General features: G+C 40.9%; 1 protein-coding gene across 1 annotated transcript in view; it reads right to left on the reverse strand.

Annotated features, from left to right (window-relative positions):
- Nucleotides 1-517: 517 nt before the first annotated feature.
- Nucleotides 518-18,427, reverse strand: part of MTNR1B (melatonin receptor 1B) — a 38,380-nt gene continuing 20,470 nt past the window's right edge. The window contains exon 2 of the mRNA XM_087757373.1: nt 518-1,386. Coding sequence (XP_087613499.1) covers nt 518-1,386 — 869 coding nt within the window. The remainder of the gene's footprint in view (nt 1,387-18,427) is intronic.

The following is an 18,427-nucleotide window of genomic DNA, read 5'->3' on the forward strand; positions in this document are numbered from 1 at the left end:
CCAATTTACAAGTTTGATTCAAAGGTACTACTACTGCCACCAGTACATGCACAGAAATATGATTGTGCTTATGTGGAAAACAGAGCATCTGCTTCACCCTCTTTTTTCAGATACAGGAGGGAGGAAAATATCACTCTGCAGCCTTGATGAGCTGCTGTGCCCATAGACAAGTACCATCGCTAAATCTTCTAAGAAATGGATCCTGACCTTGTATAAAGAATGCAAAACTTGCACTGAAGTAAAAAAATGCCTCATTCATATGTTTGGGAGCAGAATTCAGCTCTCAGAACTAAACCAGCTTGCACTCACCTGCTGCTTTAATTCTGAAATGCGTTTTCAATTGATGTCTTGTATAAATCATGAATTGAGAGCAATGTGCTTTATCAAGAAGACAGTATTCCAGTCACAAAGTGCCATCCAAATGGAAAGCCCCCAAAAGTAAACAAAAATTACCAGAACATTACAACTATATTCTTGGAGTTCTCCATGACAGACTCTTGCATTGATTATCACACATTTACACGGTATCAGTTTTCATTTGGTCATTGTTGTTTAAAGCAGGAGAAGGCTTGCTCTTCTGACCATCAGTTCCTCCTTTGGATGTGTCCTGGAAGAAAAGTCTTGGCATCCACAGCGACATTAAAATTCGTTTGTATTCATTCCGAAAATTCTGGTTAAGAAGTCCGTATATTATTGCATTAAGGCAGCTGTTGAAATAGGCCATGAAGTAGCTTATAATGAATAACCATTCAGGAACTTTTGGTGCCATTTCTGTAGGATCGATGGCTACAGCCAGTCCAATAAAGTTTAGAGGTGCCCAGCAAAAGGCAAAAATCACAAAAACCACAAACATGGTAAGAAAGTTTCTGAAGTCACTTGGCTTCAGTCTTGGCTTTGTTTCTGACTTGACTCGTCTTCTAACTTGAAGCACTAAAACCCAAATTCGAAGGTAGCAGAAGCTCACAATGGTGATAGGGACGATGAAGTGAATTACCACAACAGCTATCGTATAGTAGGAGCTTGCAGTCTGAACAAATGTGCATGAATAGATGCGTGGATCATATTTTAAAGAGCCAACAAAAAAATTTGGCACAGTTGCAATTACTGTTAATACCCAGACTAAGGAGACGTACAGCATTGTGTTCCAACAGCTGTACACTTTGTCATAGGCAAAACTATGACATATATAGCAATATCGGTTTATTGCAATTGCAGTGATGTTGAAAATAGAGCCTATTACACTTAGTCCCATCACAAAGCCACTCACTTTACAGTGCATTTCACCCAAAGTCCATCCATTGTGGAAAATAGCTAAGAGCACCAGGGGGTATGGATACAAGGCCACCACCAGATCAGCCAAAGCCAGGCTTACCACAAATGCATTACCTAGGGAAAAAGAAAAATACATAGACATAAGTCTGAAAGCTAGCATAGTTGTGAACAAGAAGAAAATATGATATATCATTTTGGATATCTGCAATGCTAAATTATTGTTGATGTCAGCAAGCAGCAGGTATATAGGACGATTAGGTCTGTATGGGAAATTATTTTACAATTCAGCTTAGAACACCATGGAAATACCTGCAGCAACATGATGTTTCAAATCTGTTGGTGACTTGATTATATCCTCCTTTCTATTTTAATCTTTAATAACCATAATCATCAGCCATCCATTACATAAGCATGTGTTGAGTTGTTTCAGTGTAGCTAACTCCACAGCTGGATTGAATAAGATGAAAAAGGAAAAAAAAGTCTAAATTGTGCCAGGTAGGCAGGCTATTATGTCATTCTAACCTATCACTGGAATACAACAGGCTTGACAGGTATCAAGGGAAGGGATATGCAAGGACTAGGTCTGTAAGGATTAGAAGGATGTGTTAGTTTATGTCTAAATTGCTACACGGTAGTCTGTAGTACAGATATTTTCTGTATGAATGGCCTACCCATCCTGCAGTTATTTTCCCATTGGATTGACTGAGAAAGAGTGAATTGCCTTGACCACCCTCTGTAGAAAGGCATATTTAATTTTACAAAGGCAAAATGCATGAATGCAAGAGAAAGTATTCAAATTAGGAAAAATTTTTTCCCCCAAAGGGTTACCAAGCACTGAAACAGGCTGCCCAGGGAAGTGGTTGAGTCCCCATCCCTGGAGATATTTAAAAGACAGGTAGATGTGGTGCTTCGGGACACAGTTTAGTTGTGGACTTGGCAGTCATAGGTTAACAGCTGGACTCAATGATCTTAAAGGTCTTTTCCAACCTAAATGACTCTATGATTCTATGAAATTCATGGGATGAGCCTTTAGATCCTTTTCTGATGATGATGTTTAAAGAAGTTTTGGTGATATGTTTAAGACTTACCATCTCTCTTTAAACAGTGTCCTTTTAATCAGTTTGAAATTTCTGGGCATTGTATCTAAGGATACTTTAATAAAATAGTGAGATAGTAAACCATATCCCTGAAAAAATGAGATTCTTACCATGGTAAGTAGTGCCTTCCTTGCTTTTTAAGAAAAATGTGAAATCCTTCTCTAGGAACTCCCCAGGAGACAGAAAATAGAGGTACTAACTTTAGATTCTTGGCATTTACGTAGCATAAAACACATTTCTGGTTTGCATACTCACTTTTTTGCTTTAAGTCCTTCACAGCGTGAACAGATGTGCAAAAGACCCAAGTAGCTTTTAAAATTATGTACAGAACCTAATTATTTTTTTTAAAAGAGCAAATAGATGCTCAATTCTACAAATTCTGAGCTTTCTAACCCTTATCTAGGAAAGACGTGCTCCATTTAATTTTAAGCACAGAAATAATGCTGTGGATAAGGACGTTGTTACCTGGGATCCAGAAAACCAACAACCCTGTAGGATTAAACTGTTCCACCCGCTCTGTATCTATAGCTTGCTTAACCTGAATTAAGGAATGGGGAGCACTCTTTCTCCCAGGGGAAGACCATGCTCATCAGAATTTGCACAACAGCTAGTGAACTTAGAAAGCAGGATGATCCATCTGTAGCTACAGAAACATGGCTCATCTCAAGAGTGGTGTACAACTTATTTTACATAGTTTCTTGTTATACATTTAGCAGACTGTCTCACACTCTATGCATCAAAGGCCACACAAGTCTTATCATAGCTACAGTTCACTGTAGCAATTCCATGCTATTTGTCTCAGAAGTAGGATATAAAACCAATAGCACTGTTGTTTTTTGTGTCCTCCCAAGTCATAGTCACTCCCTGCTTTAGGGTTGAGGGGGTCTATTTGAGTATATTGTTGGACCTGCACAAGGAGGCATTTCCTGCTGGCTTTATATGTGCTATACTGAATACAATTCAGTAATGATATGCTGTTGTGAAAAGGCAAACATAATTTTCAGATGCATACCCATAACTCTTTGAAAATATATAAAGTAATTTTTCTGTCTTACTCAGGATTGAATCATATAATACCAGGTTGGACAGGACCTCGAGGATCATCTGGTCCAACCTTTCTAGGCAAGAGCACAGTCTAGATGAGATGGCCCAGCACCATGTCCAGCTGAGTCTTAAAAGTGTCCAGTGTAGTGGAATCAACCACTTCCCTGGGGAGATTATTCCAATGGCTGACTGTTCTCATTGTGAAAAATTGTCCTCTCACGTCCAATCAGAATCTCCCTAAGAGTAACTTGTACCCGTTACCCCTTGCCCTCACCGTGTGACTCCTTGTAAAAACGGAGTCTCCATCTTCTTTGTAACTACCCTTTAAGTACTGGGACATGGTGATGAGATTACCTCTAAGCCTCCTTTTCTCAAGGCTGAACAAACCGAGTTCTCTCAGCCTTTCCTCGTATGGCAGGCTTCCCAGTCCTTTAATCATCTTTGTGATCCTTCTCTGGACCCCTTCCAGCCTGTCCACATCTTTTTTGTATAGCAGGGACCAGAACCGTACACAGTATTCCAGGTGTAGTCTGACAAGTGCCGAGTAGAGTGGGATAATGACTTCTTTATCTCTGCTGGTGATGCCCTTTTTGATGCAACGCAGCATCCTATTGGCCTTCTTGGCTGCAGCAGCACACTGTTCACTCTTATTGAGCTTCCTGTCCACCAGGACCTCCAGGTCCCTTTCCACAGAGCTGCTACCCAGCTGGGTAGATCCCAGTCTGTGCTGCGCTCCTCAATTATGTTTTCCCAGGTGCAAGACCTTTTACTTGTCCTTGTTATACTTCATAAGGTTCTTGTTAGCCCACTCTTCCAGCTTATCCAGATCTTCCTGCAGGGTGGCTCTTCCTTCCAGAGTGTCTGCTTCCCCACTTAGTTTGGTATCATTGGCAAACTTCATCAGACTACACTTGATCCCGTTATCCAGATCACTTATGGAGAGATTGAGGATTGCTAAGGCATTAGAAAAATGCCTCCAGTTTGGGGCTTCGCACTTCAAGAAAGAAGTAAACCCTAATTAGAGCTAATCTAGAGCAAAGCAAATATCTACTAGTTTTACGATCTGTGAGGAAAGATTGAACAAACTAGGGAGAGGATTGAGGGGGACATGATAACCTCAAATAAGTGAAGCAGGAAGGATATAATCCATTCCCATGACTGTGGTGAACACAAACAAGCTTCAGTCACAACAAGGAAGTTTCAGATTAGACATTGAAAAAAACACTTTAATGGCAAGAAGAAAGAAGTGCTGGAACATCTTGCTTTGAGTTTGCCATTGGAGGCTGAAGAAAAAGTTAAATAAGCATTCGTCAATACTAGCTTAGATACAGCTGATCCCTGTTTTGAGCATAGGAAGGATGAGATGAGTTTGAAGGCCTTTTCTAGCCATATGATAAATAGGATAAAAGACAAGACTAACAGAGGAGCAGAAGCATCTTTGTCAGAATGTATTTACATCATGGCAACAAGAATTTCTCTTATGTTTTTTCATCACTGTATCTGACATTAGAAGATAGAAAAGTCAGAAGAGAGAAAGAAAAAAATACTTTTTTCTGCTTTAGAATGTCTTTTGGAGAAAGACAGAGTTTAGGCCAGGGTGTGTGTTAAGATTAATCTAATCTGTAAGGCCTCCCAGAGTCAGTTTATACATAAAATGTAATTGTTCAGTTAAAATCAAGTGGGCATTCAGCTCTTTCAATCATATTTGGAAATTTGCTATAAAGTACATTTGTCAAGAGAATTTCAAAATTCTGAGTGTAATTTAGGACTTCTTGAAAATTCCAGCTGCAATGAATAAGGACAGTTAGCAATGAACTTGTCAAAAACATAATATACCACTTTACAACATAGAAGAAAAATGGTGCAATATCTATAAAGACCTCAAGCGATTTGTCACTGTTACGGCTGTTTACAGGGTTGGGTGTTCACACTGCACTGAAAAGTAAGGTCCAATGTTTTTTCTTTCTATTTGGCTGACTGCAGGATGAAGTTTTATATTACTGCAATGAATAATCTACAAAAGTAGAGAGAAACTTTTCTAATTCATAAAAAATACATAATCAACATTTTGAGAAATCAAAGATCTTAGATGTCTTCTAAGTGCTTGGAGAAAGTAAATGTTCCTCGGTACACCTAAGACACAGCATTTGGAGTGGCTATAATTACATTCGTAAGATAACCAAAGAGGTAACTTTTTGCTATCTGTAACAAAATAGAAACCACAACATGCTCATCTAGTTGGAATTATTATCATTATTTCCATAATTTACCCAATGGACTTTGTTCCTAGATTTCAGTTTCATTAGACAGAAGATTATACTAATTTATAAGAAACACATTTGTTCACTGGAATGGAAAGACCCCTTAATTACAAGCAGTAGCTACTAAAAGCCAAATATCTAACCAGGGACTCAAAAAGATACACATCTGCACTGTTTTAAACTTTGATAGCTGGGCTTATCTGATGTTGACTTTGGGTACAATGGAATGAGATTGATATTTCATGAAGCAGTCTCGCATATTGGTTTTGTTACCCCAATTAACAAGAAAAAGAGAACTTTCATACCTTCTTGCAGTCTTGGTATGACTTGATATTGTAGGAATTTAATCACACAACAAACTTTTTGGTGAGGCCAGGATGCCTAGGGGCTAAGCATCTGCCTTCTGAAAAGACAATTGAGTTCTAATGTCTCTACCAAAACCAGAAGCAATTGAAATCATCAACGATTTTTTAAAGGTTTTGCTTCTTCCTTTGGTTTCAAACTGGCTAAAATGATTATATATCATGGCATTTTATTTTTTATTAGATGGTGTTTTAGTTGTTACACACTTGTTTAACAAGTTGTTCCACATTGCATACAGACATCACACTCTTAGCTCTATTTCCCCCTGGCTACAGTAATGTTTGTACTTGTGTACTCTTCTTCTGCATCCATTACTCTTCTTTAGCATAAAAAGGCCTAGCTTCAAGACAGGAAAATTGTTTCTACACAGCCTATTGTGCAGACTGTTGCATTTTGCTCTGCCCCTCCTATCCTACTGTCGAACTTGGGTCGCTGTGTAGCAACAAATGTCAGGAGTAGGGACAGGCAAGGCAGAAAGTGAATGACTATAATGCATTGGCAGATTTTTTTAAATACCAAGGACTGATGACTCAGGATAGTTATTGTATTCTTCCATTTCAATATCCTAACCTTACTCTTGCAGATTTCTTACTTCATTATATCTTCAGTTGGAATATAAGTGGGAAAGCTCTTTGTTTGGGCTTAAGGTTTAAAAACCCCTCCAATAATCAGTACTGTTTACATTTAAATAGCCTTTTATACTGGCTGAGAATGATAAGGACTAGGGTTTTTCTATGATATCACTCTGACAACCACCTGTAGGTATTTATCTGTACTAAAGGAGGAGGAGCAAGATCTTGACTTTAATGAAGTAAATAAGAGTCCTATCATTCTATAAAATGAAGCCAATCATTCTCTGCAGAGTTCACAGTAATAGACATCATCAAAAAGAAGTTAGACTGACAGACTGTCTGTTCATAGACACTAGGCATTTCTCTAGTGCTAGCTCACTCTTTGACCCCCTTTTTTATTCCTCTGCCAGACTCCTGTAGCCCCTGTACTCAAAATGAACTTAAAAAAGAGAGTTCTGGAAGGCTTCTGATAGCTTTCTTGTTGTGGCTGATGTATAAAGACAGAATCTGGGCTCAGTTTGTAGACAGTCTTCTAGCCAAAGACAGAAGATACCACTTCAGGGATGCATGGTGTCATCCATTCTGTAAGTTCCTAACACTAAGCATACAAAATTATTTTTTGCTCTGTTTTTAAAATGTTCACAAAATACACAAGGTGAGTCTAGTCTTTTAGTTCTTTCCTGTAAGTCATTAAAGGAAAAAAAAAAGTTTTACAGTCTCATCATAATTCATAAGTGATATGCTGCTTGCATACAAAATCCTTCCTCAGCTGTGACATCACCTCTCTCTAATAAAGGTAACCTTGATCCTGATACTAGGCTTGGTATGGAACTTGCTGGTGGCTTATAATTTTTTTTTTCTGACTACCAGCAATTTGTGGAAACAAAATGTTATTTTTATAGTTTTAATCTTAATGTTATTGGCTTATATTATATTAGTGTAAATTATCTGCCTTTTAGGCCTCTTTAATGACTGCTGAAGTTAATGGGAGAATTGCCATAGACTTAAAGGAGACATTAATCAGATACAAGAAAATAAAGACCTCTTATTAATAAGAACGTGAAATATTGAAAGCATTTGGTCCATACAACAAGAGCAACAACAAGGAAAAAAATTAAGTACTTGAATTATATTTGGATGTAAAAGGACAAAAATCAAAGCTTAAACCACTTTCATAGTTCCTACCGCTTTTAAAAGAGCAGATCTTACCTTCAGACAAGGAGAAATAGCAGTGCGTTAATCCCAAGGCATGTTAGCCAGGATTCACTACAGCAAGTAGCTTATTGGGTCTATTGTTTGAGTCTAGACCAACATGGAGATTGAAGTGGCATATATAACAGCTTGAAGAAAGCAGTCAGTCCTTCAGTCAAGAAGCCTGTCTCTCTTTAATCTCCCCTTGTCTCTAATTACTAATTAGTAGTAGAAACTATGCAGTTCTGATGAAGTGTTGTCTTGAACTTTCTTGTGCAATGTCACCTTTTGAGAACCAGGCTTAAATAAAATTTCCAGGCTCTAGACCCTACTGAATCCTCATTAAAGTGAGTCTCAATGTCTGGACTAGATAAAACAGGAGCATACTCAACTAAGAGCAAACTGGTATAAAATTGACCTCTAATAAAATTGATGTCTATGTCTCTGCTTCTGGTTGCATAAGAATAGCCCTGAGACTGAAACTAAGGACCAATCTGCTCAGCCAAACCACTTAAGCAGCAGATTTTTCCAGGTGCCAGTCTGAGTGCAAACCTTAGCAAGGTATGACTGGTTTTCCAGCTCAGAGTTCCAGATTTTGGCAAAACAGATGATAACTGTGATGGAGATGTGTACCTGGTCCCACTTCTGGAGCTTCTTCATTATATGTATGTCCATGGATACTTACTACTTATTCAGCTGATTATCTTCCCAAAATTTTAGTTAGTTTTGGCATATTTTATGGAAGAATTGCATAGCAAGATAGCAGGTTATGCTTTCAGAGCCAGGACTTCTGCTAAACTTCCAGGTGGTGGCTTTTAAATGGACGCCCTGGCCACCTTATTGCTGGTTCTTGATGCTGCCAGTGACACCTACTTTTTCTGACGTATCATATTTTCCACTGGGCTTCAGTTCCTATAATTCTTGCAGCTCATTTCAGGCTTGGTTGTGGGGGTTCTTCTTAAGGTTTGCTCTTTAATGCAGAAAGGAGGTGATATGCTCCTTTGTAGTTATGTTCATGATTTCCGATATTAGTGGGATATGCTACAGACTCATGTAATGGAAAGGGACAGGGAATATATTTTCACTAGCACCACAGTATTTTAGAAACTCTAGCAAAAAATACAACATAGCCAGTGAATCAAGGCTGGTATTTGATCTATGGAATGTTCAGTTTATTTCTTTTTAGGAAACATATGTTCTATGAAACTGTTTAAAATATTTGGTGAATATAATTATCATATGGTCTGTATAAGGAAAATTCTCTGCCATCACTGGGAGTAGAATCATAGAATCATTTAGGTTGGAAAAGACCTTTAAGATCATTAAGTCCAACCATTAACCTAGCACGCCAAGTCCACCACTAAACCATGTCCTCGAGCACCACATCTACCCGTCTTTTAAATACCTCCAAGGATGGGGACTCAGCCACTTCCCTGGGCAGCCTGTTCCAGTGCCTGACTACCCTTGCAGTGAAGAAATTTTTTCTAATATCCAATCGAAACCTTCCCTAGCACAACTTGAGGCCGTTTCCTCTCGTCCTATCGCTTGTTACTTGGGAGAAGAGACCGACCCCCACCTCACTACTACCTCCTTTCAGGTAGCTGTACAGAGCAATAAGGTCTCCCCTCAGCCTCCTCCTCTCCAGACCAAACAACCCAGCTCCCTCAGCCGCTCCTCATAAGACTTGTGCTCTAGACTCTTCACCAGCTTCGTTGCCCTTCTTTGGACACGCTCCAGTACCTCGATGTCCTTCTTGTAGTGAGGGGCCCAAAACTGAACACAGTACTCGAGGTGTGGCCTCACCAGTGCTGAGTACAAGGGGACGATCACTTCCCTAGTCCTGCTGACCACCCTATTCCTGATACAAGCCAGGATGCCATTGGCCTTCTTGGCCACCTGAGCACACTGTTGGCTCATATTCAGCTGGCTGTTAACCAGCACCCTGGATCCTTTTCCGCTGGGCAGCTTTCCAGATACTCTTCCCCTAGCCTATAGCATTGCATGGGGTTGTTGTGACCCAAGTGCAGGACCCAGCACTGAGCCTTGTTGAACCTCCTACAGTTGGCCCCGGCCCAACGATCCAGCCTGTCCAGGTCCCTCTGTAGGGCCTTCCTACCCTCCAGCAGATTGACACTTCCACCCAACTTGGTGTCATCTGCAAACTTACTGAGGGTGCACCTGATTCCCTTGTCCAGGTCACTGATAAAGATATTAAACAGAAGTGGCCCCAACACTGAGCGCTGGGGAACACCACTTGTGACTGGCCACCAACTGGGTTTGACTCCATTCACCACAACTCTTTGGGCCCAGCCATCCAGCCAGTTTTTCACCCAGTGAAAAGTATGCCTGTCCAAGCCATGAGCAGCCAGTTTCTCCAAGAGAATGCTGTGGGAAACAGTGTCAAAGGCTTTACTAAGGTATAGGTAGACAGCATCCACAGCCTTTCCACTAAGCAGGTCACCTTGTCATAGAAGAAGATCAGGTTAGTCAAGCAGGATTTGCATTTCATAAACCCATGCTGACTGGGCCTGATTGTCTGTTTGTCCTGTATGTACCATGTGACGATACTCAAGATGATCCACTCCATAAGCTTCCCTGGCACCGAGGTCAGGCTGACAGGCCTGTAGTTCCCCAGATCCTCCTTCCGGCCCTTCTTGTAGATGGGTGTAACATTTGCTAACCTCCAGTCAACTGGGATCTCTCTGGTTAGCCAGGACTGCTGAGAGATGATGGAAAGTGGCTTGGTGAGCTCCTCTGCTAGCTCCCTCAGTACCTTTGGGTGGATCCCAACTGTCCCCATAGACTTGTGCGTGTCTACGTGGTGTAGCAGGTCACTAACCATTTCCCCGTGGATTATGGGGTCTTCAATCTGTTCCCCTTCCCTGTCTTCCAGCTCAGGGGGCTGGGTACCCTGAGAGCAACTGGTCTGCCTGCTCATCCTTTTCCTCATCCTTTGTCACTATGTTTCCCCCTGCATCCAATAAAAGATGGATATTCTCCTTAGCCCTCCTTTTGTTGCTAATGTATTTATAGAAACATTTTTTGTTGTCTTTTACGGCAGCAGCCAGATTAAGTTCTAGTTGGGCTTTGGCCCTTCTAGTTTTCTCCCTGCATAACGTCACGACATCCTTGTAGTCCTCCTGAGTTGCCTGCCCCTTCTTCCAAAGGTCATAAACTCTTTTTTTTCCTGAGTTCCAGCAGAAGCTCTCTGTTCATCCAGGCTGGTCTTCTTCCCCACCAGCTTGTCTTTCAGCACGTGGGGACGGCCTGCTCCCACACCTTTAATAGTTCCTTCTTGAAGAATGTCCAGCCTTCCTGGACTCCTTTGCCCTTCAGGACTGTACTATACACAGAGCAGGAGGAGAGTATTTACTGTGGCAGTTATCCTTTTACTGTGCAGCTATACCCAAAGGCTTTGGGAGAGCTTTCTGTTCAGAGGAAATCCAGGCCTAGACACCCTGAAAGTTATACGCCTCTGTTTTCACAGAAAAGTGAAATCCAGACTAATTACTGTTTAATACTGCAACTATGAGTTGATGCTGGAAGCTACGTTTGCAGGAGCTGAATTTTAGGCTTATAAGCTGCAGCTCTCAGGTGTCAACATAGTCTTGCTGAAAAGGGACACCTAAGTTGCACTGTTGATTAATATGTTTTTGAGATCATGATTTTGGCATGCTTGGCAGCTAGGTATGAATATAACCCAGTTAGCAAAGCCGCTGTTTTTTCTGTGCACTCAGGCTTCTTCTCCCTGTGGTTAAATATGGGAGCACCAGTACTTGCTGTGAGTTTGCTGCCATGAGTTTCATAATAGACTGCAGGTGAAAAAAAATATTTCTAATGCTCTGCTGTTAGAAACTTACTAAAGGCTTGAGATTTGTAACTCCTAGGTGTACAAATTTGCTCGCCTGTGGCTTCCTCAGGTGCCAGTAGGGACAGTGCTGACTCTCTATTGCCACCTAGTGCACCAGCCACAACAGAGACAATACATCGCACTCTCTGGCAGGGGAGAAGGCAAAAGCAAGTGGCTTGCTCTTCCAGAGCAAAAATCTGATCGCTAATCAGATACTACGTTTATGGAGTGATAAATACTTTTCTGGGCTTCTGATACTTCCTGAAATTGCAGGAACTTTCCTGGTACTGGGTGTTTTCAGAAAGAAAAGGGGAAGCAGAAGAGGCAGACAGGCTCTTCTAGAGAATTCCCTATTGCCTAGTCGTTCAGACACTTCCATGGTACAAGAGCCTTTCTTTGGAAAAGGACTCGAGCCTAAGTCTCCCATAGTTGCTGTTATTGCAACTATATAGTTGCAAGCAAGTGTCCTACTAACCAGCCCTGCTGCTCTTCTGGGGTTAGCCTGCTTGTCTCTTTCTAGGTTATGTTCAAGAATTTCACCCTATAACCAGAACACACAAGTTGTCACTTATATTGTAAGTGTTCCTCATCAGTCTATCTCAAAGCAGGAAAAAAAAAATAATTAAAAATTCTTCTCATGATTGAACAGGTGGGAAACTGAGATAGATGGGTGCAGGGACTCTCCCAAGACACAGATTAGAAAGAACACTCAAGGTTCATGAGCCTTGCTCTTCTCTATTAGATAATACCACCTCTATTAGATACACCTTGGAAAAAATGCCAGTGCTTGTCCAGCTCACTGCTCCAAAATGTCACTGTAGTGGCATTCTGGTACTGAGGGATGGAGCCAATAGAGGAGCTAGACCTATTAAGTGAAACTAGTGGGATTCAAAGCAAACAAAAGGGGGTGGTTGCTGCAATAGCTAGTAAACTTGTGGAACTCCTTAACAGATCTTGCAGATGCAGTTTTACCTGTATTCAAGGGAAGACTGGAAAAGTACTTGAAAGAGACATCAGTTGAAGGTTACTAAATAGGCAGAATACACTAGGTTCAGGAAATCCTCTGAGCTGGAAGGAATCACAAGTTGAGAGAATACAGAAGTATCATATAGGGTTGCTCTGATCTCTTTTTTTTCCTGAGTGCCTGCTTGTGTCTGCTTATGTCTACAATTAAAGACAGAGCATCCGGCTAGCTATGCCCTTGGTCTGTACTGTTACAACTGCTTTTATGATGAGGACAGTAAGTTTCAGTGAGCTCCTTCTTGGGCTTTCCTGTTGTGTTGGTCTGAGTGATAGGGTGTGACATTCTCATTCAGGTCTTTGCGAGCCACTCCTCTACACAACCAGCCCATTTTTGTTGACAAAATATTTGAGGATGCAATAACCTTGTTCTGTATGTCTAGCTACCTCCAACTGAGCAGGTAGCATTTTGCAGCAGGCTCAGGCGTGAAGACACCTTATACCAATGCCCTCACACTGAAGTCAGGATCTTGCCATCTGGTCTAGGATCGTGAAAGGCCCTTGTTGTTGCCGAGAGAGTGTGTCTATCTAGGGTACTATGGCTTTTCATGCGGGGAATGAAGCCAAGACATTTACTCTGAGTGCTTACTCCTGTGGGCACCACTGACGGCCCAGCTTCAGAACCTTCAGTTGCTAAGCACAATCACTGAATAACAACAAAACCAGACTGTTTTTTCACTAATTCATGGAAGAAGTTGTGTTTCCTGTATCTGTCAGAACCTATCAGCTTAATTTTCTTCACCTGAAGTAATCACAGCTGTTGATTGCTTCAACCCAGGAAGAATAGGAAACCTACATGAACAACTGCAAGTATGAAAACTCATTTACTGCTGACAAAGGGGCTAATATGAAAAGCTGTAAAACACAATAGGTGCAATCTAGTCAGATCCTATAAATAGCTAGGCAACCTATTATTGTTAATAACATATTTTTCTTTCAGTCTCCCAACACTATATTGCATTCCATAGAAAAAAGTGTAATATGTAGCATTTTGTAGGATGCTATTTTGTTACAAAAAAAAAAAAAAAGAAAACCTAAAACTTGGTTCAGATCAACTATAAAAGACTGAAATGTGGAAGCAAACACAGCAAGGACGTTACACTGCTAAAAACTCTGGACAAAACTTTATTGTGTCCTGGCAGATATTAATTTATATTGTGTGAAAGGCTAGCTCATCTTCTATTACCTTCACTATTACCTTCTATTACCTTCATCTTTGCTACTGTCTTTAGCCTGAATTTGGGTCAAAGGAAATTATGTTGGGTTTTTTTTCTCTCTTACAGCAACAAAACAACATTCAGATCCTTAGAATAACTTATCTTCCACCTTGTTTTAGAAAGAAGGGCAGGAAATTGAAGAATGAAAATAATTTTGTGCAAACAAAAACCATGTTTTGTTTTGTTAAGCTGGTTGGTTTGCGGGTTTTTCAATATTCACTAGCAAATTAGTTGAATTAAAACAAAACAAACCCAACTCCAGAACATAAAATAATTCTATTTTGAAATATAAGGCTCAAGATATTACAGAAGATAATAAAAATATCCTGCAGATACACCAAGTGAATAAAATTGGGACTATTGCAGACTATGGGACATACTCAGCACCAGTTAGCCAAGAGATTTGGCTAGCTATGATAAGGTGCATCTTGGAGCTTTGCTTGTAGACCCATTTAAACAGAACAGAGCATTTTGAACAGTACAAATGTTGGGATCTCCTCATGGAAATTAAGAAATGCGTGTGGTAATTTCCGCAGTGATTTACTCAACTGCTCTGCAGGTCTCCAGATGAAGGACTCGCAGCATGTGACAGCTATACAACCAGAAACAAGTACATGCAAAGCATGTACATGCAAACTAATTACAGCTGCAAAAAGAAATCAAATCTAAGCCCCTTATTGCTGCTATGTACTTTTAGGGGTTCCTATGTTCAGCTCCCAGACACAGTGGGGGATCATAAGACAGTCCTGGAATTCTACGAAATGGGATCTGATATACTGCAGTAAATATAGTAACACCTAATATGGAGAACACTTAGGCTGACAAGTTGCCAATGCTTCTAACATTCTCTGGAGTCCCTTCATTGTGATCTTCTTTTCCCTTCTCTTGTTTTCTGTTTTGCCAAGGAAGAAAATAGATGATACTTGATGAAAATGGCCATTATAACCTTTCAGTGAGGAAGTCTTACCCTTTTTGTTCTGAGCTTTTGGAAGGCCTCATCACTGTACATGCATAGGGAGATGAATGTCTTCGGAAGCTGTTGTCAGTCTGTGCCATCTGCTTCTTTTGGAAACAAGGGCTTAAAGCAAAGTACACTGATATGATTCATCTTATAATGATACTCATAAGTTTGTAAACAGCATGTAAACAGATGAGAAAATAAAATGCATTTACAGAAAGGGATGGTGTAGTCTTTTCTAAAGCATTGGCTGGTTTGTGTTTCAACTCAATACAGGCAAAGTCTGTAATGATAATTTCCTGAATTAAGGTCTTTTCTGACAGCCAGTATAAGCCTTGCAAAATGACTAGACAAAAACTCTGTTCTGGCTGGGCCTGTGAGTCATGATATTGGTGAGATAGTTAAATGAAGGGTGATAGGCATAGACATATAACCACAGAATCATTTACGTTGGAATGGATCTCTGGAGATCATCTCGTCCAAGCCTCCTGTTTGAAGAGGGCTCAGCTACAGCAGGTTGTTCAGGGCTATGTCCAGTCAGGTTTTGACTATCTCTAGCCATGGAGACTCAACAGCGTCTCTGAGTGACCTGTTCTAGTAAGGAATGAGTACACAAGATATTTACTGTTTTCATTAGGGAATAGGGGGGAAGATGCTGTTGATTTTGCACCAGATGAGGGCTCTACTTGATCTACTAAATAGCAGAGGCCATCTAAGATCGTACCTGCTACTATGTAGGTAGACAAAAGACATGGTCATTAACAGCGAGCTAGAGTTGCTTGGTCAGAAGAACAGGTCCCAGTGAAGATTAGAGTAGGTGGGGATTTCTTTTGTTTATGCTTGTGTCTTCAGATTCCTTGTGGCAGCAGAATCTGGACAGTCTCTGACTGGACATAATGGCCTGAGCCGAACAGAGAATCTGGACCAACAAACATTTACAGACCCAGGGGGCGGAGCATGGAATGTGGTGATGGTTGCACAGAAAGAGGGAAAAGGCACCAGATCCTAGCAAAAATATTTTTGGAAACCAATTCCCTCTGGCTTTAGCAAGGACAGAATTTCCCTCCTTAGCTAGATACTCAAATATCAGTTCAGCTGACCCAGGGTTGCAGAGTCCTTTTCTACATGCTACTTTGATGATCTTTGAGCATTGTGAACTGCAACTAGCCATTCAGACTAACTCCTTGTGGGAATCCTAGCTGTAACCCAAGTGAGCGACCCAGTGGCCTGTGGTCCAGAAACAGCAGTGGGTGACTTCTGTCTGTGTGAAGTACTGAGTCACACCTCTTTTATTGGGTGAATACACCTGCAAACTGGGACAAACCAATCTCATTTTTACTAAATCAGGCTCAAATGGAAATCGCTTTTGTATATATTATCATAGAATCATAGAATGTCCTGAGTTGGAAGGAGTCCAACTCCTGTCCCTGCATAGGACAACCCCAAAATTCACCCCATATGTCTGAGGGTGTTGTCCAAATGCTTCTTAAATATTGTCAGGCTTTGTGCCATGACTGCCTCCCGGGGGAGCCTGTTCCAGTGATCCACCACACTCTGGGTGAAGAACCTTTTCCTAATCACCAGCCTAAACCTTCCCTGGCATATCTTCCTGCCGTTCCCTCGGGTTCTCTCATTGGTCATCAAGGAGAAGAGATCAGCACCTGCCCCTCCTCTTCCCCTTGTGAGGAAGCTGTAGACCGCGATGACGTCTCCCCTCAGTCTCCTCTTCTCCAGACTGAACAGACCAAGTGACTTCAGCTGCTCCTTGTACGGCTTCTCCTCTAAACCCTTCACCATCTTCGTGGCTCTCCTCTGGACACTCTCTAGTAGCTTCGTATCCTTTTTGTACTGTGGTGCCCAAAACTGCACACAGTATTCAAGATGAGGCCGCACCAGTGCAGAGTAGAGTGGGACAATCACCTCCCTCGATCGCCTGGCAATGGAGTGCTTGATGCACCCCAGGACACGGTTGGCCCTCTTGGCTGCCAGGGCACACTGTTGGCTCATGTTCAACTTGCCGTTGACCAGAACCCCCAGATCCCTCTCCGCAGGGCTGCTCTCCAGCCTCTCGTTCCCCAGTCTGTAGGTACATCCGAGGTTGCCCTGTTGCAGGTGCAAAATCCGGCACTTGCCCTTGTTAAACTTCATACAGCTGGTGATTGCCCAGCTCTCTAATTTGTCCAGATCTCTCTGCAGGGCCTCTCTGCCCTCAAGAGTGTCAACAGCTCCTCCCAATTTTATTCCATGAGAAAGCTGTGTTTGAAGGTCATGTACTTCACTATTTTGTTTGCTCTCCATAAGCAGACCAGATATTCTTGCTTCATATTTAAACAGGAAGCTGACTGTATAGCAAGTTTTACAATCTTTATGGTCCTAGCCTACCAGGTGTTTTATAAGAATGACTAAAGACGATTACATTGTTTTGAGATTATCTAACTAAAGGCATAATTACAGGATCTCAAATTACTTAATTTTTGCTCAACTTTGAAGCAACAAATGTCCATCACTGAAATTAGACTCTGGATTGTGTAGTTAATGTTTCATACCTGGAACCATCATCATAAGTAAAATCTTTTAAACTATTTCAACCCGCTTACCAGTAGATCGTTTTTTTCTAGGCAAATCACTGTGGTTAAATCATCTTTTTACAAGGCCTGCTTCAACATCTGATTAACATTATACACATTTTGCTTCTAATGACTGCAAAAAAAAGCATAAAAAAAAGAAAGGAACATCTTGCTTAACATGAAAACTGATTCAGAAAACAATCTGTTGTTCATGGGCTCTAACCCCACCTTTGAATCTCACAACAAGTATTTTTGCAGTCACTTTAGAGGTCTCACAGATAGGCTTTGTGTCCTTGAGTAGAACTGCTCTATATATCCACACCACAATAGTCACTTTCTACCACTATATTTTACGCTAGTAAATTACCTGGAATATGCCAGTGTACTACCTGGCTTTTGGCAGGGGACTTTGAATTTTAAATTTTCTTTCTATCATGACCTCTAATGTAACAAGACAAAGGCATATAAGGATACCAGTCCCCTATTAATCTAATAATTGTTGCATTATCTAAGAATTAGGCCTTTCTATTTAACAGAAAGTTCTTTAAATATAGCATTTTCTGTCAGGTGACTGTGCTGATGTAATTAAAAGTGTGAGAAGGTGTGCTGCTTTGTTTTCTCTTTTAGAAAATGGTTTTTATGTTTCAGTTAACTGTTGGACCTACTGATGCAGAAGATTCATGAGAGTTTACCTCCCAGCTGCTTTCAGTATTACTGTATACTGTAAATATAGAGTTCTGCCAACACAAAGTGTTCTTTTCCTATTACTTATCAAAAGGCTATGCCTTGCAAAACAGATGACATGCAACCAAAGGCACTAATACCACTGCAAACATATTTCCATTCACTTTCTTTTTCTGTTTGGTCTTTTCTAAACTGGAGCAATAAAGGGTGGAAAAATAGTGGCAGTAAGCAATGAAAGACCACACTAAAGGCACAGAAAATTTACCACCTTTAAACATATGTGCACTGAAAAAAAAAAGCAAGCTTTTCAGAAATCAGAGATCTCAGATGT

The sequence above is a fragment of the Nipponia nippon genome, unplaced genomic scaffold (genome assembly GCF_047370975.1).
Source record: "Nipponia nippon isolate SJK-2023a ecotype South Korea unplaced genomic scaffold, ASM4737097v1 scaffold_2, whole genome shotgun sequence".
In the NCBI taxonomy this organism is placed as follows: domain Eukaryota; kingdom Metazoa; phylum Chordata; class Aves; order Pelecaniformes; family Threskiornithidae; genus Nipponia; species Nipponia nippon.